General features: G+C 40.0%; 1 protein-coding gene across 1 annotated transcript in view; it reads right to left on the bottom strand.

The window, feature by feature from the left end:
* Positions 1-3,698: 3,698 nt before the first annotated feature.
* Colec10 (collectin subfamily member 10) overlaps positions 3,699-22,823 on the bottom strand; it is a 39,868-nt gene continuing 20,743 nt past the window's right edge. The window contains exons 3-6 of the mRNA XM_048457261.3: positions 21,678-21,749; positions 12,027-12,080; positions 10,532-10,627; positions 3,699-8,969 (exon numbers count right to left, since the gene is read on the bottom strand). Coding sequence (XP_048313218.1) covers positions 8,578-8,969; positions 10,532-10,627; positions 12,027-12,080; positions 21,678-21,749 — 614 coding nt within the window. The 3' untranslated portion in view covers positions 3,699-8,577. The remainder of the gene's footprint in view (positions 8,970-10,531; positions 10,628-12,026; positions 12,081-21,677; positions 21,750-22,823) is intronic.

The raw sequence follows: 22,823 nt of genomic DNA, 5'->3' as shown, positions 1-22,823 counted from the left end.
ATCACCAAAACCCACAAAAGAAAAACCCAGTCTTTGTGGTATACGCTAATAACCCTGGCACTGGAGAGGCAGAGAAAGGCAAACCTCTGTGACTTGCTAGCCATCCTGCTTGGCCTACTGGCCAGCTCAAAGCCTTTTAGAAAACTCAAAAAAAAAATGTTGTGTTTGGCTTCTGAGGAGCCATACCAAAGATTGTCCTCTGATTTCCATATGCATATTTCCTCCCTCAACCCCACCCCACCCCTGTGCATGCACACACATGTATCACACATACATACAAGCACCAACTTCTGAATGAGTTTGAAAATATTTCTAATTTGCTAACTCTAAATACCCCTGCATAGTGAGAATTTTTAAGATTTCAAGAAGTTCACACATCTTTGTGTCTCACTCTGAAAATACAAACAGAAAAGCCAATAGGGCCCTCTTCCTCTTGATGATCAGTGTCATTGGGGCAGGGTTGGGCTTTAAGCCTCTAGGGATCTCCAAAAGGACTTTTCTTACATTTTCAAAAATTTAACAATTTGATTTGATTGGGCAATGAAGTCACATGCCAGCACTCAGGAAGCCGAAGCAGGCAGATCTTGGTAAGTTTGAGGCTAGCCTGGCCTACAGAGTGAGTTCCAGGACAGCCAGAGCTATGAAGAGAAGCCCTGTCTCAAAAGTCAGAAGAAAAAGAAAAAAGAATTAGATTTTTACTAATATTTGGACTTTACCAATTCCCATACCACAAATTATCAAGATAATATTTGCACAGAGATATTCAGAAAACATGGGCTGTGTCTTCTGTAAGCAAGACCTCAGTTCTGAGTGGAGAGAAACCATTGTGTGTCTAGTTCCTGCTATTTGAAACCTCTGGGAGTTTTTGCTGCCAAATTCTTTACATTCCTGAGTATTTTGTGAGCTTGGGGTTCTGAAGCATTCTTGCTTTGATCATAACTTTCTTTGCCATTAATTCTTGGACACTCTCAGACACACTGTTCGGAATGTAATGAGCATTAACCTGTTGGGACAATAGGCTTTTAGTTCCTTCACTCTTGAGGCAACTTCTTTCCTTGTTATCAATTGTGAAAAAGAATAAAGTGCATGCCTACTAAGGCCTTTGGAAGTTATCCCCTCCTTCCCCATTTACATGTATGGCGCTGTATGTTAAAGGACTTTAGTTTAAACCTTTGAACTAATGAATCTCTTTCACCACAATTTCAATAAAGTCTACCTCAATGGGTTCATCCAACCTGGATAGCAGGTACTTTAGCAAGTGTTTGTGTTTGGGGAGTTGTTTGTTGGGGAAGAAATCACATCTCACTTCCTTTTCAGACACCTTTGTCAAACTCCTCCTGGAAGAACATGGCTGTGTTCACAGCTCCTGGGTGTGAAGAAGAATGGCAGGGAAACTACTCCATGCAGTGGTAGATGGCCAAGACCCTTGGGCACCCATGGGGTGTTAGAAGTCTTGGAAAAATCATATCTTTAAGATTTTCCTAAATTTCATCCTTTTCTGTAGCATAGTCTATTCCTGGGAATTTGTTCAGAAACTTCATGTTTGGCCACCTAGGTCTCCATTTCAAATATCTATTAGGCCCATGGTCCCATCACTTACGTGAATATCAGTTTGACATATGGCCCCTTCTGGTTTACTGATGATACAAGAATTTTTAGCTCCAGGTGATGGTGGGAGGCTGGGTAACCTCTTACTTCCTCCTGCTCTTATCCCAGACACAAACCGAAGTTCAGCTGCCCTAAAGTGCAGCCTGGGGAACCAAAGTTTCTCAGTGCTACTTGCAGAGTTTGAGTGAGGGTTATTAACACAAGCTCGGGTGACCATAAACAGACACAAGATAGGATAGATATGGAGTATTTTATCTGAATTTGTCAAATGCAAATGGACTAGACATTGTTGATGTATTTATTGCCTTGTATATTGTATATAGTTTTTGCACTTATTGTATATAGTTTATATTATATTAAGCTGTATTATCTTAGTTATAGCCTTCTTTTCATTTTAGACAAAAAGGGGAAATGATGTGAGCTGCCCCTCTGTATGCTGTGAATATGTTTTATTACCATTGGTTAATAAAGAAGCTGCTTTGGGCTACAGCAGGGCAGAATATAGAAAGGCAGGAAATCCAAACAGAGCTAGCGGAGGGAAGAAGGCAGAGTCATGGAGAGGCAGGTCAGCCACTGAGGAAACGAGACATGTAGAAAATGAGGTAATGCCACGGCCACATGGTAATACACAGAATAATAGAAATGGGTTAATTTAAGATGTAAAAGCTAGCTAGAAATACACCCTGAGCCATTGACCAAACAATGTTGTAATTAATATAGTTTCTGTGAGATTATTCTGATCAGCCAGGAAATGAAAGCACAGTCTCTGTCTACATCCTGGGACATGTGCACCAGCAAGGATCTTGTTCTTTCTCCACTCCTGCCTGACCTGATGTAAGATGACAGCAGCTGCTGCCCACTCCTGCCAGTGAGCTGCCCACCACCATGCCTTCCCTGCTGTAATGGACTCTATGAGCTCAAACTGTAAGCCCAAATACATCTTTCCTCTCAAACAAGGCATTGTCAGGAAGACGTTCACAGCCATGAGCACAGTGGCAGACCCCTGTTTTCATCGACTCTTCTTTGTGTCCTGGGCTTCTTCCGGGCAAACACATGTCTGCATTACATGAAATGGGGGAGCTATGGGGCACACAAGTGCCAGTAGAATAATCCCTCAGCATCTAAGAATGTGCATCCTTGAAAAGAATAGAAAAGTCAAGGTTAAAGTCTCAGAAGGAATTCGAGGAAAAGGTTTATAAACATTAACATTTCTAGAAATTGTCCATTTCCAAAACATATCATTTCTGCTGTCTCACTTTCTCTAGGGTTCCATTGTGTGCGGTGGTTCAGTAATAATTGTGTAAAGTTGTGGGCAGCCAGGGAAGAGCCTCTTGTCCCTTGATTTTTTTACCACACAGACTACGCTTCTTAGTTTAATATTTGCAATCACTTTATTGAATTGAAAACGAATGCTACTTTATTTGCTCAAGACTTGGCTATGCTCCTGTGACTTCTTGTGTAACATGAATAGTAAAAACCTAGAGACAGATATTGGGGTTCAATCTGAAAACCAGAAAAGCAAAGCAGCCAAGCCACTAGAGAAGTCTTAGGTCTACCAAGACTGGGCAACTGCAGGCTAAGCAGACTAAGCAGATAGAGCTTCTCTCCCCTCCCATTTTATATTCCCTCTAGTGTTGGGATTAAAAGTGTATGGCTCCCTAGTACTGGGATTAAAAGTGTGAGGCACCACGACCTGGATTTGTTTCTGCATTGATCTTGAGTAGCCCAGGGTGGCACAGAGATCCATCTGCCTCTGTCTTCCAAATCCTGGAATTAAAGGTGTGTGTCGCCACTGCCTGACTTCCAGTAGCTTAGTTTTTGCCCTGATCTTTAGGCAAATTTTATTTATTAAAATATAAATAAAATACCACTATGTTCTTGGATATTTTACACACCATGGTTGAACTTATAAGTACTTGTTCCATGACTAAAATTCTCCCAGTACATAAAAAAGGGTGGACTGTGACCAGTCCCCATCTTCAGCCCAGCTCCTGGAGGCATACCGACCAGATATACACAAAAAGCAGCAATTAACTGTTGAGAAATTCAGTTAAGATTCACGAGAAAAACACACATGCCCAAACATTACATAATTTTAAATTGTACTGTTGTATAGGAATCTGCTTTATTTCCCAAAATGAATTGCTCATAATAGGTTTGGTTAGCTACAATCACAGTTTAGTCTATTATAAAATGATGGTATCGCTTCTCTCCCCACTTCATCTTACACTAGAAAATGGACAATCTGCAGCAAATCAGAGTTTTACCAACTGCATGGTCTAGGTCATGAAAGGAATCCTATTGGTTCAGGACACCCAAAGTTCTCAGCACAGAGGAGACTTATTTGCCACAGAGGGACAGAGGGCAGGGATAAGGGACAAAGACAGCAGATAGAGGAAGATGGAGAAAGAGAAGGGACCAAGGGAGAGGAGAGAAAAGGGACAAAGGAGAGGGGTAAGAGGCATCTGTCCCAGGGAGACAAAGGACTGTCTCTGGACAGAGAGGAAATAGACATGGCACATAGGAAAATATATAAACCACTATAAAAGTCAAATGATAAACCCTGTGTTCAGATGAGGTGTTTAATTTTAATTAGGCATGCTAATTAGGTGAGCCAAAGGGGGCTTTTGATTTCTGAGCTTCAATACTTTGATAGCTGGACCTTGATAGTCTCAGGAGGAGGAAGTGGTCAAATAAGGGAACAGACCTTGGTGGCTAGCTTCAGAAATGTAATCTAACGGTTCTTTAGCAAGGCAGAAGGAATCATGGAGAAGAGAAAGGCCTGCCAGAGGTGTGTTTGCCAGGCCCATGCTGGCTAGAGTACCTTCATGTCAGCAGAATGAATACTTGGCCCCTGTCAATATTCGTTCATGTACAAACACAAGGATATTCTATCTTGTAAGGAAATAGTGTGGGTGGATGTACACAATGACATGGGAACTTCGTGTTCACATAAAAATGAGTGAGCTGAAATAGATGAATTAATATATTTGAACAGATGTGTCAATGTTACTCTTTGAGAAAGGGTGATGTAAACCCTCCTACAAAAATTCTTCAGCCAATTTATTTTAGTGTACTGCAGAAGAGATATTATATTATAACAACATGATGCAAAAGCAGCATGCCTTTATATAATCTTGGCAGTTCCTTCAGTCTTGAACCTCATTATCATAGGCTTGATGTACAAAGAATCTGAAGTAAGTTTTGTTCACGAGGCTGGAAATCTGAGCTTCCATGCCTCCTCTATGTCGTTTCCAGATCTCACCACGATACTAGATCAACACGATACCACCCAAAACATATTAGAATAATAGTATGTATGATAGAGGCTGAACTTAACGAATCCTGCTGTTATCCTAAACACAGCACACAGTTTATTTAGCTGTTCTTCATGGAAGCTTCAAGCTTTCCTGTACAAGGATTTTGATTTTGACTTCATTATCCCACTGCTCCCAGACACCTGTCCTTGACCCTCCCTGTGGGTTTTACAAGCCAAGATGCTAGACCCCATGTAACATACTCACTCCATCCATGAATAAATTACCCATGATTGAGATGTTGCAATGACTGAGATGTTGATTATTACACATGCTTTTCATCTCTGCTCTTGTGACTCGTGAACACAATTTAAATTAATTGGTCATGTTGCACACTCTTTAGGATTTGAGAACGATATGGTACTGGACATCATTTTGATGATGTTTGTCATGGCAGCGACAGTTCTTTCTCTGGCATCTCCTTCCCTTAAGAGCTTGCTATTGATTCGCTAGCTGATGTCAGGATTTGACTTCTCAATTATAAAAGTCATATTCAAACTCATTATCAAATCATAGAACAAGGGCAGTGGGTGCAAATTAGATGAAATGTATTTTAATATCCTATAAGAGCTTATTAAATTACCCAAACATTCAAATACAGACTCTCATCTGTTAGAGTTACAGTGAAGCACATTCTTATGTTATATAAAGATCTATGCATACAGGACCAATGGAAAATGGCTATTCTGCAATCTCCATTCAAAATTATATAATAGATGCTTTCCCTCATATGTGAAAGGATTATGCTGTAGTATGAAGGCATAATAATCGACAGACAATACAATTAATAGTTTTACCTTTAAAAACATTTATTTTACTTTTAAGGTTATGTGCATGTATGTGTATCAGTGTGTGGGACTGTGACCAGGTGACAGTGGGTGCCCATGGAGTCCAGATAAAGGTGTCACACTGCTTAGAGTTAGAGTTACAGGCAATTTTTAGTCACATATACTGGGTGCTGGGAACTTAGCTAGGGTCCCCCGAAAGAACTGCATGGGGTCTTAGCCACTGAACTATCTCTTCAGACCCCAATGATTTTACTTTTATCCTTTGAAACTCATATTTTATGTAATTAAATATAGATTCTCTATTTATAATATATCTCTCAAAATATTCTTTGATTTTGCTCACGTATCTCATAGCGCATGTAGCTAGTAGTAATATCCAAGTCTTGCGGCACGCATATAGTGTGTCTAGCTAGTACTTTTCTAAATACCTCACCACAGTTCCTCTTTAGGTCATGGTTCTCTATGAGAGAAAATGATAAGGGCATAAGGGATACAGAATATTTAAATTATCCCCATAGTGCAGCTAGGAAGGGTCACAGTCACTAAGGACATTTAGGTAGTCATGATGCCAGATCGAGAGTTTGAAATTTTGAGCAACGCTGTCACATACCTGTCACCCGAAATGAAACCACCCTACCACCTTCTCAGCACCGACAACACCTGCAAAACTACATCCTTCTGTAGACTATACTGTGAGTGACGCTGCTCACTTAATTTCTCCCTGCCCAATGCACACCCTGTCCCCTTGCAAGCATGCCATCTAGGGATCTATCAGCTTGGTCCGGCAGAACAGTAGCTTTCCTTTCTCTCAAGAGCACTGACTTTGTTAATGTCTTTGATTTCTTGAGCTACAGTATTTTCACTGGGCAAAAAATGGCAGTAAAACTTCTTGCCTTTTGTAAGTCTCATATTTTAAGGATCAAACAAGGAAGGAAGTGCAAAGGCCTTTACAAAACAGAAAACACATCACAATGGTACAGTAATGTACCATTTTCAGCTGGGTACAGTAATGACCCCTGTTACCCAGCACCCAGGAGGCTGAGGCAGGAAGACTGAGAGTTCAAGGACAGCCTGGGTTATATACTGATGCTTTAACTTATGATCAAATATGTTATGTCTTAGGAGGTTCTTCCAGGCAAGGTTTCAGGATGGTTTCTATTCTTTGAAGCTGTCATCAACTCTTAGAAGTGTTTTCCAAACTAAAATGAGTTATTGAGAGAACTGTTAGCATTATAACATTTGTAATAGAAAGGATAGCATTTGCCATATGTTCAAAATATTCAGACTTCAGGGACACAGAGCAATTGTGAACAAGGATCCAACAGGAGCCGCCCTAGGCTCTGTTTGCTCTTGGCTGCCTCTCTCGTCTCTCAGTCATTTCTTTAGCTCCTTCTTTTCCTCTGTGTGTTTCTGGGTGTTCCCATTCTCTGAGATCTCGACTGGCATTTGGCATAGTGCCCCGGTTTGTAACTGTATCAGACTGATCAGCTTTCAAAATTTTACTCTATGTCACATTCTCAAAAGGGACTCTAACTAGTCTAATAACCTGGTAAATGTCAAAGGTTTAACAAATTTCTCCCGTTGAGCTGAACTGAATAAGGCATCCACGAGAGACCTGACTTTGATGTCATCATTTCCTAATGACACCTGACACAATTAGAACTTTCCCCAGAGGATGGAAATCGAAAGCTCACAATTTGGGTAGCAGACGTTTGTAGGTCTAAAAAAATCTAGGTTAGATATTGATTAATTGTCAACACTTAAGAATACAGAGGTATAAAGTTGCAGCTGTCTGACTTCTGTTCAAATGTCAGTACTCTGGCTGGCAGCGATGCTGGGTCCTGCGTGGCAGCCGCAGCGGTAGCTAATGAGGAGTTGGTTCCTTCAAAGGGCAGGCTGTGCTCTGCGGTTAAGGAGCCTCAGTCCTTCAAGTTCATCTGTTTATGCCGTCTCTCGGGACTCTGTAGGACATGGGTTTGTGACTCTTGGTGAATTCACCGAACGAATGTCAGTAAATCCCATCTCTCACCCAGTTAGTCACGGGTGACGTCATGAGCAGATGGCTTAAGGAGAACATATGCTGCCGATCTGCTTCTCTTAGCCCACTGATGGCTTTGCCAGCATTTTAAACAATTGCATCGTGTGTCACAACCTGTGAGTGGAGCATCAGTTTAGAAGGAGAGAAGCTGGAGATTTGTTCAGCTGTTTATTTTCAAATGCCAGACGAGAACGGCTTCGAGGTTTGATCTGGAGCTCGAGATAGCATGCTGCCAACTCGGTAACTGAGGAGTCTGCACACATTCCAAATGCTGTACCTGGCATAGCCCTCTGATGTCAAAATAGCAGGCAGGGCGTCTCCAGCAACGTTAACGTACGGAGTATGAAAGGCCTCCGGTGAAATTTCTACAGGAGTGACACATTCCTTGGAAGGGGGCGGGGCCTTAGAGAGGGTCGCACTTTAACACTTTTATAGAGTTTTATCCCACCCCTATTCTCTTTGCGGAAGGTGAGAAATGTCTCCCTGAATACATTCATGAAAAAAGATGGAGCCATTAATAGCAAGGGCAATTTCACAAAAGGGCTATATACCTCATGCTCTTTAGGAATAACCCTCCTTTTTCCCCTTGGAGTTCTAGAGTCTTCCTTCATTAAATCAGAGGGTTAAATGGAAGAAAGAGACAAAGATCCCCAAGAATGTCCCAAACAAACATTATGTACATAGTTGTCACAATTGACACAGAAGAAGAAGCTAGTGGATAAGGGATTCTTACGTCATTTTAGCAAGGCAGTGTAATTAGGGAGGCGGGGATGGATAGAACTGCTGGGGAGCCTAGGAGAAGCATGGCTGTGTGATGTGAGGGAAGTTATCTTTTCTTCTTGACAAACTCACAGACAAAATACATGGTAAGATGACACTCCGTGTCATTCCACCTGCCTGAGCTCAGCATCTCCACACAGTCCTCATGGCCATAGGGGTCGCTAGGCTCCCCCTCCTTCCAGTTGCTGTAGTTCTGCAGTGGGCTGTTGTCCGTGAACACATGCTGTCCCTCCCTCTCAAGGTCATTCACTCCAATGAACACTCGGAAGAAGCCACTCTGGGCGACATAGTCTGCAATAAGTGTGTTCACAGCCTCGTCCTTGGGCATGGCTAGCATCCCTCCCCGGATCCTGCAGTGGGTCAGGGATTCCCTGTAGTTCTTCTCCTCCTGCACGAGGTAGTAAAATTTCTCTTCAGTTTCTCGGATCCCTGCTATAACTGAAGGGAGGAGAGGAAGAATGTCATAATCAAGACAAAAAGAAGCGAGCACCTATCTAACGTCCGATCTTAGTGCACTTGCTCAGCTTCAAGAGCTGTTTTTGCAAGTCGTAACGAGGTAGTCACTCAAATCATTTCTTCTGTGCCTTTCTGTTTATCAAATGAAAACAAAAGTTTACCATATGTCCTCCTTCCCTTTCCTCCTTAGCTTCCCACACATCTGTCCAATAGCAACTCTGGTAACAGAGTCCAATTAACGTAAGTTACTACCTGGAGCATCTTACCATTTTTTTCAACCTAGTTTATGTTTCAGGTATATTTTGTTCCCCTTTCTTCTTCATCCACACCTTGCATTCTGGGAAGACCCTGATAATCTTTTAGATCTCAGAGAAAATGAATTTTCTTATATAAAGTTTTTTCAATGCTCTCTGCTGGACATGGAGTCTTCAATGTTCCCATTCTCCCTTCCAATCTCATCTCTTTTATACCACTCAGAACATTCTACTCTGCTTGCTTGTCTATATCTTCCCTTGAACTGTGAAAGTCTTGAGGTCAGTGCTCATGTCTGATACTCTGCAATCCAGTGCCTAGAACAGTCTAAGAAATGGTAAATGCTTATTAAAAGTAAATTCAATGTACAATCTAGGAATGATAAAATTTTTCCACTCATGTACTATAAGTGCAGATGAAAAACATTTGTGGGCCTTGGTTTTTTTTGGCTGGATTTGGTTCCAGTTCCTAGCACATGCAAAGGACTGTGGACTGCTACCCTTACGGTGAGTTTATCCCCAAGTCAATAAACCTTTGTTATACTCCATGCCAGGCTATTGTGGAACTCTTTGATAACACTACAAAAGTGTCTCTTTATTCTTTTGGCACAAATTACCCAACTCTGCTCTTTTCTCCTTCCCTTTGGTGGACCAGCCTGACTTCATTTTTCAGAAGCCATCTTGTTACATGGTCAGAATAAGTTCATTCCTGTTTTCTATAAAACTTGGATTTGACCAGGTCTTGACCCATTTTCCCGAAATTTAGCATGTTCCACACCTTATACCCTAACCTCCACTCTGAGAAGATATGATGTTCTGCTGCCATTTACATACTGTTCTACATAGCTAAAACAAACAAACAAACAAAAACAAAGCAAAACCGAAACCTTGGGAATCCCCTAGCTTTAGAGTTTGAAGGCTATATAAGCCCTACTTTTTCTTATGTTTAATGCAGTTTTCTCAAACCCCATTTTATGCAGACAGCCCTGTCATACAGAAAAATTAGACTTGTTTAATTTTACCAAAGAATTTAAGGAATGGTCTTTATTCCCGTTTGAGAAGATTGACATCCTCTTTTAGCAAAGATCCTTTCCCTACCAATATACCATACCCACGTGATTGAATCTGTGCAGTGAAGTAAAAAAGTACTGGAATTTGAGAGGATAAGCAGTATTTTGAGAGGCTTTTGAACTGTGATACTTGCTTGACTCAAGGCATTTCCTGCTAAGGAATGTAGTGTTGAAAGACCAGATTGATAAATAGGAAGCAGAGCAAGGAGAAAGCTATGTTTACCATTCTTGATGAACTTCATAGATGTCTTGAGACGAGCGACACTAAGATCCAGTTGTCCCACCACTTTCCGGTATCTTCCACAGTCGCAGACGGTGCCTTGGAAATGACAAGAGCTGTGAATTCACACTGAATCACACGAAGACCCACTGGAGAGAACTTTTACTCTCTTCTCAATGTTCTCTAGAATTTTCTAGTTCGGTTGCATCTCTTTATGAGCCACCAAATGTTTAACTTTTCATTTAAAACAGGGTATCTACTTTATCATTAAGAATTCATAAAGTATCTAAAAAATATTGGAAATGAGTTTTAAAAAAAACAACTTTAAATGAGAGTTTCACAAGGAATGAATGAAACCAGCCTCTGTGCGCTGTGCACACACAGCGGGCCATTTGCCATTTTTGTTGACTATAGAAATGGTCGGCCCAGCCTCAGAAGAAATTCTTTGCAGCTTCCTTAGAACATATTTGCAGCCAGGCCTCTCGCCTGCTACTGCATTATTCACAAGCTCACACAGCTCTCCCAAGATAGAAGAAACTTTTCATGATTCAACCACATGTTAACTCTGATTATCCACGTAAAGTAAAGCTGTCAGGTTTCAAAGGCTACATTTAAATACTGTGAAGAGATGCAGTTTCAGTTTTAAAAGGCATCTGTCTAGTTGGACAATGTCTAATGGAGTAACTATTATTTTAACGTGTTATACAACTGCCTTTATTCACCCAGTTTTCTAACTACGTTGTGTTTGAGCGAGGAGGAGCAGAGTCCAAGAAAATAGTGGTCAACTCAAATGATTCTTTTATTTCTGTTTAATGGGTGCTATGTGTAGTTTTCCATTTCTTTATTTCTTGGCAGTATGAGAAGTTAACCTAATGTTATTAGCCAAGTGGACAAATACCTCGTTCTTTAATTGATCCATGTATGCAGATAAGCACAAGAAATATAAGACAATTAATTCTCTGGGTCTTCACTAGCTCATTGTAAATAGACACAACTGAAATTTTCCCCAAACAACCTACTTGCTTCCTCATATCAAACATTACAAGATGAGTTCGCTGAGGACTGTCCTAGCTCACTCAGGGCAGGCTCTGTATCTCGGTAGCCTAAAGGATGAGCATAGGAGGCCACTCACGGGCTAGTATTTGGTTCAGATTCTCAGGACGCAAGGCATGGCTGCTGATGCAGTTCCTGGCGTGGACTTTTCCCTTGGTCACAGATGCTGAGCCCTACTCCCTGATATGCTGGGCTTGCCTCTCACCATGAGCATGACAGGGATGGAATGTGCCCTCATTTCCTTCCCTGGGGTTTGGAAAGTCACCAGTGGGAAGACAGGAAAGTTCTCTTTCTCCAGGTCCTCTAATCCCGTAGAAACAAGGTTGAATGCACGGGAAAGGGTTCTCTTTTCTTTAAAAAACAGTGTAGTTTTGAGCTGGGTACATTTGGTGAGGTGTCGTAAATCAACAACAACAACAAACCAAAATGAGCATGCCGTTCTTACCTGCTTTGCCTTTTTCTCCAGGAATGCCAAGCAGACCCTTTTCCCCTTTGTCACCTAAAGAGAAACAACAACAACGAAAAACGCACAATAAATAAACAGTGAGGAGTCTGAAGCTGACAAAGCACCTGTGTCTCTAAACCCAGAGGAAACGCCTCCAGAATGTCATTTTCATCCTCTCCACCTGATATCCCTTCGCTTTTTGTAACTGATCTGCTTCGGGTTGTTCACAGACAACAGACAATCAGGTGAGCCACAATTTATTAAGATTGATCACTGACATTCTTGCAGGATATGTAAAGAACCTTTGAATTGGCGGTGCCCGTCTCACCGCTAGTATGGCCTTTGCCTTAGCAACAAGGCCAATACAACGTGCAGCCTAGTTTTAACTTTGAAAATACAATTGGCTTGCAAACCTGTATTCACGAGTTAACCACATTGAGCTGCCTGTAGTTACTACTTTCCATGCCATTCTATGTGATTTTTACCTTGGTTTAAAAAGAAAAAGCACAGATTTTTTTTTCAGATGAATCCCACAAATATTTGCCATTTACTTTGTGCAAGACTAATGGCTAGGCACTTGGAGAAAATGCACAGAAGGACAAGATTAAACTACCGACTTCAAAGCATTTCCAGTTTTTAGTCAAGAAGCGACACATGCAAGCATCTGCCCTGCAAAGTCGTTACACATTAGCCTGAAATGTCAACCCTGGTAATTTTTCTTTCTGCTCTGCTTCCCAGGGGACCATCATCTTACTCATTCAGAGGCCTCCAAAAAATAATTCTCAAAGAAGTAGGCTTTTTGAAACAGAGAGAAAGAAACAACAAAAAAAATAATGCTTTCTTTTAAACTTCAAAATAACTCCTGAAGTCCACATCAGACGCAGTAATTGACAGGAAAAAGCTTTTGATTTATGAGAGAAAATGTTCGGCTGAGGTTCTTGAGGATCAAAAGAGAAGACATTGAGAGGAGTGAAATAAAGTTTCATGCTTCAGTGGTGATCTGGCAGTATAAGAGAAAAAATTATGACGGATAAACACAGGCTGAAGGTCACCCAGGCTCAAGGAGAAGGAGTCCTACATGGGTAAGAAGTAAGGGAAGGCGGGAGGCTGGGTGTACGATCCAACAGGACACAGTAAAAGACAATGAAGTCAGCACTGACATTCTGCTTGATGTCATCCTTCCCGAGGCCACTCTGCAGCTCACAGGGTCCCTTCTGTCACTCGCTCCAAGGGTGTCACCCATTATTCTCACCACTGGCTATTGGATGCTTCTCACTAAGAGCCTCTTATATGTTGAGGAAAGTACGTTCATTAGGATCCCATGGTTTTTCCAAGCATTTCCAAACTGATCTGTGCAGACATGATCTTCACAGTGATATCAGACATCGAAGTGCTTGCCTAACAGAAGGAAAGAGGCTCTTGACCTTCCAAGCACTGTTTAAGTGTGAAAGCAGAAGCCTCAGAACGTGCAGGCAAACAGTGCTGGACTGTGTGATCACATAACATAAGTCTGAGAGAGATGCTTCAAACTAAGATAACATACTTAGAAGGGAGTGAGAACAGGTAGGGCAGTAGGAGTAGGAAAAATGGAGTCCTGTACATGTAAACCTGACTATCAGCAACTTCTGCAGCAGTAGATAAAAGAGTTTGGGCAACAAAGAGCGGGTGAGAAACCGGCGTGAGAAGACATCAACTGCCTTGTGAGGAAGCTTGCTCACATCTTAGCTCCCTCCTAAAGATTCCATCATTCCCTCGAAAATCACTTAGGGAAGATAAAAAAGGTAGTGAGCAGTTAGTAGAAGAACGGGAGCATGCATTTACTAAACATAAATAAGTTGCCCACCATTCTGCACACTTCACTCGCAATATATTAAATCCCACAAGGTGGGTGTACTGATTGTCTTTATTTTACAGCTGAAGGAACTGGGGTTCACGGAGGCAAATGAAATGCTTGATGGTTTGGCAGTGTTGATGTCCAAATCCAGCTATTACCGACTCCCCAGTTCATAATGCCTCACAGGTAAGTTGGCTCATGTTTTGATGAAAGAAAGTGAAAACATTATCAAAGTGAAGGAAGCCAGGTCCCGAAAGACAAAGACCCTGGGATCTCACTTATAGAAGAAACTGAAGTCAGGCTTGTCACGATCTCACTTATAATAAGAAACTGAAAAAAGTCAGGCTTGTAGACGTAGACAGTGGTGTAGTGATTAGCAGATGCTGGAGAGGATAGGATCAAGGAGAAGCTGGTCCAGGAGGATGAAATTAGCATTAGTAGGAGCAAGAGCTGATGCTCTGTTGCACGACCAGCTGATTGTTGTTGTTAGTAATGTATTCTCTCCTTCCAAATGGCTAGAGGAGATCTTGACTGTTTCACTGCAAAAGAAACATTAAGTGTTGGAGGTGACAGACATGTTATGTGCATATGTATCAAAGTATCATATCACACCCCTTAATTCTGTATAATGGCAGGTAAAAATAAAACAAGAAAAATTTCTGGAAGACAATAGCAGTCTTTGTCATAAAAATATTCAGTTAAAAGATCATGAATATGTATTTATGAGATTCAAAGGTACTATCAGTTAGCACAATACCTCTATGAATGTGCATTTAATACTTCAATGTCTTATAATTTATATTTTGTTTGCACTTAAATCTCTTTAAAATTGATATGGATTAAACGTGGATTCTAATTCTGTTATAGTACCTCTTCTGAGTCAGTCTTATAGCGGACTTAAAATAAATACAGAGAACAATAATCTTCTTTAACTGGCTCTTTTGATTTCCATAGTCCCCCGAGATCAATCAAAGCCCCAAATTATTAAATGGAAACTCCAGAAATAAACAATTCATGAGTTTTAAATTATACACCATTCTGAGTAGCATAAAATAATCTCATTTTATTTTCCAGAATGAATCTTGCCCTTACATTATATCCACTCTGTATATGCTACCCAACCATTAGCTAATTGTTACCTCAGTAATCAGATGGACTGCCACATTACAATATTTTTAAATAACCCTATTTAAGCATTATGATCCTTTGTTACAATGCCTGTATATTTGTCTCTCTTAGCTCATGTGTGGCAACACATCTTCTCATATCCCCACAAGAAGGACCCTTTTCAGTGTGATTTTTTTAGATAAAAATAATTTGAGATAAATTTGAGCTATTTTGGAAATTAAAGATATTTTGAGAGAAAGATAGAGCCAACATTCACACAAACTTTCTCAGAAAATATTGCAACCGTCTTTCCCAATTAAGTTAGTGTTGTTAATCTCTTATTATTTTACATGATTTATATATTAAATTCCATCGTAAGAATGTATGAATTGGGGAAAAATTCATAGTAAATAAAGGATCTGGGTTATTATTTGCAGTTTCAGCGTCCTTTGTAAATCTTGGCTGTTTCTGTCAGAAAGAAGAGTGCTGGGCTTTTAAGGAAATAAAAATAGAAATAAATAAAAAACAAAATGACATACACTGCGATGTACTAACATTTCAAAATAAACCAAAAGCCTCGTAGGTGGTCAGAACAGGAAAGACCCCTGTGGACTGCAGCAGTAAAGACAATGTGGAATCACCCATCAGGCCTGATCGTCATGTGGGAAGTGGTTTCCTAAGTCAGTATCTGCCTTGTGACTGCTTTTTGGTGTTTTGACATGGAATTCTTTCCTTTTGCGACCAATTGAGAGACAAAGCACTGGAAGTCCAAGGGTTTGAATTCTGAACCTGCTGCTTTGTGGACAGGCTCTCGAATTTCCTTTAGCCTGCATTTCATCATCTCCTAAATGGGAATAATGGTACCTAATATGATGAAGTCATTAGCGGAGTCAATGAAGCCATCCCATTTTATAATGGAATCCACATTGGCTTCCATTTAGAGGATGCTGAGCCAACCTAAGCCACAGGGCAGCTAAATGCTGCAAGCTGTGTCCTTAGCTCGCTTACAGAGGATTTGGGTTTAGAATATCTATCTTTCCAAAACTAATTATGATTTCAAGTCACCCACAAAACTTTATTTGGGCCTGTGAATGGGAATATGTCTACAACAAGTGTCTTGAGTAAAGAATTGGAGGTCACATTCGGAGGAACAAAAGAAATCAGAATGCTTTCAGTGGGAAAGGATTATTGGTCTTAAGCAAAAACATTTATTTTGCCATGAGATTGGATTTACCTACACTAAATCATTCTTATTTCTTATTCCTAAAATGAAATATTGACATCTGGAAAGCTACCTTAACCATGCAGGTGACAGCATTAAGGTCAGCCTAGAAAGAAAGCTGACATTAATCCAAGTCAATGAAAAACTTTGTAGGGCCATGGCCAAATGAGGACAATACATTTCCAAGCGCTGATTGAAAATGAAATTAACCCAGGTGAGCCAAAACACCGTGTCTCCATTTTTCTTAAGACTTGCTCATAAATTTTGATGGCACATCTCTATAGGGGAAGAAAATCTCAGCACTCAATGGTGGAACTGCTTGTGTAGAAAAGCAATACATAAGGGAATAAAGAGTAGAAAAATAAGGTTACCCTATATAAAATAGTATGTTTTATCATTTGGATTTTACTCATTTCTATATATACCTGTGAATATCTATGTGTGGGTAAACGTTTATACTAAGCAAGCTTGCTATCATTGAGCTATATCCACAGCCCAGTTTTCTGTATTCTTGATACAACAAATTCCTAGAAAGTTTTTGCTATGTTGTAGGCATAAATGAAAAATTCTAGTCTTCAGTTAGTTTATGGATGTACACACACAGAGAAACTTTGTGGGTGTATGTGTATTTATGTGTGCAAGTATGGTGTATGTACACCTGTTTGTGTGGGTATGCATGCCTGTGTATGTGTGTGCTTTCAGAAGTCAGGAGAGGACACTGAATGTCCTGTTCTGTCATTCTTTGCTGTGTTCCTTTCAGACAGGGTCTCTCACTAGACCTGGAGCCTTACTGGTGACCAGCAAGCCCCAGTAATCCTCCTGTTTTCACTTTCTTTTCTCCTCGTCATGACATCGTCTTTGAAAATTGGACTTCAGGATTTGAACCCTGGTCCTGGGCTTCTCCAGCAAGTGGTACTACCTATCACGTTATCTTTCCAGCATCTTGTTCATATGCTTCAAGTCAAGAGACCCAGTAAGTTTTCATGTTTTACTCCCAGAAAGCAATTCTCAGGGACGAATAAGAAGATGCAGCCTGGGAGTGACTGCAATGATGGAGGTGCACACTGAACACTGCAGACCTGACGGTGAAGGGAGAATTGACCTGAAGAAGGAAAGCTTCATTAGCACCCTATTGCCGAACTTGATTATCAAACATTTCTGGAAGTCCATCCACTTTGGGGCGTAGTCATGTCATGCTGAAGATCTTTCACTTTTTCTTCTCGCTGTCATTTACGGCTGGGTTTCTTAAATTGTGGGTGGTGACCACATTTGGGGTTACATAAGCAAATGTAGGTGTCCTACGAAACTTGACAAGAGAGAAACGTTTCCGAAAATGCCAAGAACAAAACCTACTTCAGTCAGATGAAGAATCTGATGTGTTTGTAGCAGTGCTCGCCCCTACTGCACCCCGTAACTTCACTGCAGCCTTGATTCTGAGCACACAGCAGGTACACTCTGCGTAGTGTGTTGTCATATTACACAGTACGGCGGGTCACTGAAGTACCTTGCTTCAGACTCAAAATGACTGCACGCTATGGGTTTTACTGTTTTTATTGTATATAAAAAGTTATATAAACATAATGTTTCATGTGTGGAAAACAAAGAGCACATTTTCCTATCGTCATTCCTTAGCAGGTAAATATCAACTTAGCATAGCTTTTGCTTGAACAGTGTTAAAAGGTTTGATATTGATAATTAAAAGTTTGAATTGTTGACTTGAGTTTCACAAAACATCATTAAGTGAAGTTTGGCTTGGAATTTGGGCAGAATTCTCAACAATTTCTGAAATGACTCTAGACATAGTCTGCCATTTGTACTGTATATTTATGCAAAGCAGCAAACACCTTCACACACCGAGTCAACTCAGTGGCTCAATTATTACTTTTAAAACATAAATATCCAACTAACTCAGTACTGTTTAGTGTTAGGTTGCAAGTTTTCCATTGAACCTGTATCAACCTTGCATAAACCATTTGGATGTTTTTGGATTTTGTTCATTTCCTTTGGTTTCTTTATTTTAATATTATAAGATAATTTTACAGTAAGCATTTTAATTTAGTGATTTGTGTCTTCCAACACTTTTTTATTATAAGACTGTCTTGAATATTCTTAATACTTTTCATTTACACATACATTTTGCATTGGCTTACTGATTTTCAAAAGAATATCTCTGAGATTTTGATCAAAAAGCTATAGAATACAAATATCATATCTCCAGGCACTAACATAGAAATAATATAGAGTTTTGCAATCTGTGATTTTGCTTCCTTTTCCTCAGGTACCCTTTAATTTCATTACCATTGCATTGTATTTGCTACGAAGAGTTTATATAAGTTTTATTAGATTTATTTCTAAGTGCACAATAACTTTGATACTATGATAAATAGTATTATTTTAATTTCATCATTTATAATACAGAAATTAAATTGATTTTTATTTGTCTTTATAAAAATCATATCTATACAAATAGCTTATCTTCAGCTTATTAGACTTTTCTGGTTATACAATAAATCATCTACATATAGTGATTCTCAGTCTGTGTTCTACTCATGTGTTTCCTGGCTCTTTTTCTTGAATTTGTGCTCTTGCTAGGAGCTCAAGAGAAATGTTGGTTTGAGCTGATGCTAGGGGCCGATACTAATCTTGCTACCAATCTCAAGAGAGACGTTTTCATCTTTTTATTATTCAACATTTTTAAATAATTTTTTTCTTGTTGATATTGTCTTTTTGACCAAAGTATTTTCTTGTATTTTTGGTTTGCTATGTTAAAAAAAGCACAAATTGGTCAATGTCTAATTAAAAGTTTTTCAGATTTTCTGGAGTTTTAATTAAAAATATGGAACGTTTTCCTGGGCTTCCATTCTTTAGCAAACCTTCAGAAACAACTGAATCTGAGCAACTCTCTATTTACATATCAGACCCTTGGCGCTTCGTTCCCCTGGACATAGGACACTGTATTTGGACTGGCAAATAGCCTAGGACGAAATCATACAGGATGCTCAACTTTAGTGGGGCCCCTTCTGCTCTAGAGCATGGTTGTCATGTTCCTATTAATTTGGGCAGTTTTTTCACGCCTTCAAATGTATGTATGTTTATTTTTTTAATCTAGTCAGTTAGACTTTTCAGAATGTAACCTGACGCAGACTGTAAAGTCTTACCCAGGATTTTCGTTTTGTTATTAATTATATTAGTGTGCTTCCATCCTTGCAACTTGTTATTGCCAAGATATGCATGTTGAGATTATCCTCAAGTTTGAGAATACAATCTGGTAAATCCTTTGTTGTGTGTACCTGAGATGTCTGATTTGGAATACTCCCGAATATCTCTGGCTCTATGTCTGTCAAACATTTTTTTCCCTTGTCTGTGTCTCCACATTTCTAGTGCTGAATGTCCCTGGGCACAGTCAGTACTTTAGTTTCATGACTCGTATTGGTCTGCACAGTGGGAGGCTGGAGTATTCTTGGAGGCCATCCCTACATTGTACTTGTTAGTAATAACTTAGCTGATTATGGAAGTAACTTCAAACTACATAAACATATGACCTTAAGTCCAAACTAAATGTTTTTCTTCACTTAAGCCTTAGTTCACTCCCAGAATACTTGTGTCCACTCCCAAACCATTCAATACAAGAAGGAAATTAGATAGAGGGAAATTAGAGCTGGAGACAGTGGTCTTAACCCATGCTTTGTCAGTGGCAATATATCACTTCAGGAATGTAAATGTCTTAGGGCTTAAAAAGAAACATACCTTCACACACACATATATGTATATATGTGTGTGTGTGTGTAATAAATAAACTCATTTATATTTTATATATAAATATACCTATATTCATATATATAAATATAAATAAGTAATATATATCTATACGTATTTATATATGTTAGACTTATTGGAGGGTCATTCATTTAAAAATTTTAAAAATAATGTACCACGGGGGCTGGAGCGATGGTTCAGCGGTTAAGAGCATTGCCTGTTCTTCCAAAGGTCCTGAGTTCAATTCCCAGCAACCACATGGTGGCTCACAACCATCTGTAATGAGGCCTGGTGCCCTCTTCTGGACTGAAGAAAGAATACTGTATACATAATAAGAAAATAAATAAATATTAAAAAAATAGGGTATCACTATTTCAGATAGATCTGACAGAGATAAAATGTATCAATTTACTTTTTTTTTTTTTTTACCAAGACATATGGCCATGTAAAACTATGTTAGGCCTCCTCTCAGGGTTTGGGGAAGGGCCTGCCCAAATGAAGAGTTCTGAAGCCAACATCTCTCAGTTTTTTGATAAAACCACAGAGCTAAGGTGGCTTTCCCAAGCTGTGAGGATGTCAACCAGTGGTGAATGTACAAGAGAGAAGCCCATCCACGTCTTCAAAGGCAGCTGAAGAAAGTTCCTTAAGGAATCAAGTGTGGAAAGCTGAGGTGAGGGAGAAAAGAGGAAGTACAGAGCCTCCAGCTGAGACCAAAGGGCACAGCCTCAGCTCAGATACCACTTGGGCAGCCTGCTTTGAAGAATCTAGTGTGGTGCACAATGAGACACTTGCTAAATTATTCAAAGGCTCAAGTGTTTATGAATGATGGGGAGCACATAGAGGATGCACTGTCATAATATTCATGGCACTAAGCTTCTTCCAATCTGAGCCTTAGTAGAATTATTTCTTCCATTTTCTCTCAAATGTCTTTTCCCGGTGCATAGAAACATGTTACCATTCCTTAAGACCCACTTCAGTTTCTCCCCACATCCGTCTTGTTTTCTTTTTCTCATTTGGAGTCTCTAGTATGCATGTTGTTCAGGATTAGAATTCTTCTTGAGAAAATCTTATCTTTCTGAATGATCTCCGAGCTGCTGAAAATGCATGTTAGTTCTCCTGCAGCTTTGTGTTGCCAAGCAAGCAGAACAATGCCTGTATACGAATTACTGAATAGGAGAACAACTGGGACTTGTTACCATTGTGAGGACTTATGAGAAGAGTACAGGGAAGGAGAGACTAGGTAATAAAAAGTCACTATCTCTTTTCTAATATCGAGGCTGCGAGGCTGCACTTACAGCGGAATATGTCCGAAGAGTAGGCATTTTTGTATACACTTCCGTTTCCTATCCTGCTAATAGATTATGGAGACAGTAGTCTTCATTTCTCTACTTTATACATGTTTACATTGTGTTTTGTGAACAATCGTGACAGTATTTAAATCATGGTATCCTTGGGCCTTAGCAAGAGTTAATAGCTAGCGATAGATCCAGGGAGAGAGCCTACCGGAAGTCCAGGCTTGATTCTTTTTTGAAGTCTTGTTTAATTTTGCTTCATAGAATTCTGTCTGAGCTATGAGAGTTTTACTTATAGAGGACTCAAGTTAGGGAGTCAGAGCAGACGCTGCTTAAAAGGAAGAAAAGCAATCATTGTCATGACATAAAATGTTTAAAATGTGCTCACCGTGTGCTCCCTTGCTTTATTTTGCACTGAAAAGTAGCACAGCGTTACTTACCTTTCTTGCCAATGGGGCCAGACTTGCCAATATTGCCCTGGGGTCCCATATCACCCAGGTCTCCTTTAACTCCTGAAAAGGAAAGCAATTCATTCTTAGAGCATGAGGCGTTTTCTTTAAGGATGTAACTAACAAGAAAACAGCAATATATATATATTCCACCTAAGATACCTAATAGTGGCAGTTAGTTTTCTCAACACTTAGGCTGACCTGTGGGCCATATCTGTGTGGGGTTGTCTTGGCTCTGTTCACTGAGTTGGGAAGACCCATTCATTGTCGGTGGCAGCATTTCCTGGATTTGGGTCTTAAACTATAGACACACATGAAAAGGCAAAGAAGGAGCCGGGCGTACACACACTAGCACTCCTTGCTTTCTGTTTCTGGCTATGGTTGCAATGTGTAAGACCCCCCCCACACACACACAACCCTGCCCAAGCATCAGCTGCTGTCGCTTCTTGCCTGTGATGGACTGTCACTGCACCGAAAGCTCTTCCCCCTTCAAGTTGCTCTTTCTCTTCAGGGTATTCTATCACAGTACCAGGAAGTAAAAGCAAGACACTAACTTGTATCCTATGCTACGTGTATTATATTTAAACAGACTTAGACACTATCTATTAATTGAAATATGAGGGATTCTGAAAAATCCAAGTATGTTGGTATAAAATATATTCCAGTAGTCTTCTCAAATGCCCATAGCAGGAGGGGTCGTAAAATAAAGGGTAGGTAAGCAGTGGGGTTTGTTTTAGATGCGTTCACTTCTAGGTACATTCTGGCTTTGCTCTAGGATTGATTTCTCTCAGCTTTCAAACAAGATTTGACAGTTTTAGCTACATCAAAACAGGAAAGATAATGTGGAGCTATAAAATCTGGTGATGAAAGAGATGCCCGAAATTAGCTTGCTGAAGTTCTGTTGCTGGTTTTTGTCTTTTGAGACAGCATCTCGCGCTGTAGCCCAGATGGGCTTGGAGCTCCCCATGAGTGCCAGGCTGACCTCATATACAGCAGTTCCATCTCAAGCCTCATGGATGCTGGGACTGCAGATGTGACAGACCACAGCTCTCTTTTCTGCTGATCTTGTAATCCTAAAACTTACAATCAGAGGCCCCTATAATTTTCGAAAGTCATTTCTTGTCTTAGAAAATGAAA

This window comes from Myodes glareolus, chromosome 19, assembly GCF_982192425.1.
Source record: "Myodes glareolus chromosome 19, mMyoGla1.1, whole genome shotgun sequence".
NCBI classification, from domain to species: Eukaryota; Metazoa; Chordata; class Mammalia; order Rodentia; family Cricetidae; genus Myodes; species Myodes glareolus.
Note: the sequence above shows the minus strand (reverse complement) of the source record. Positions and strands in the feature narration are given on the sequence as shown.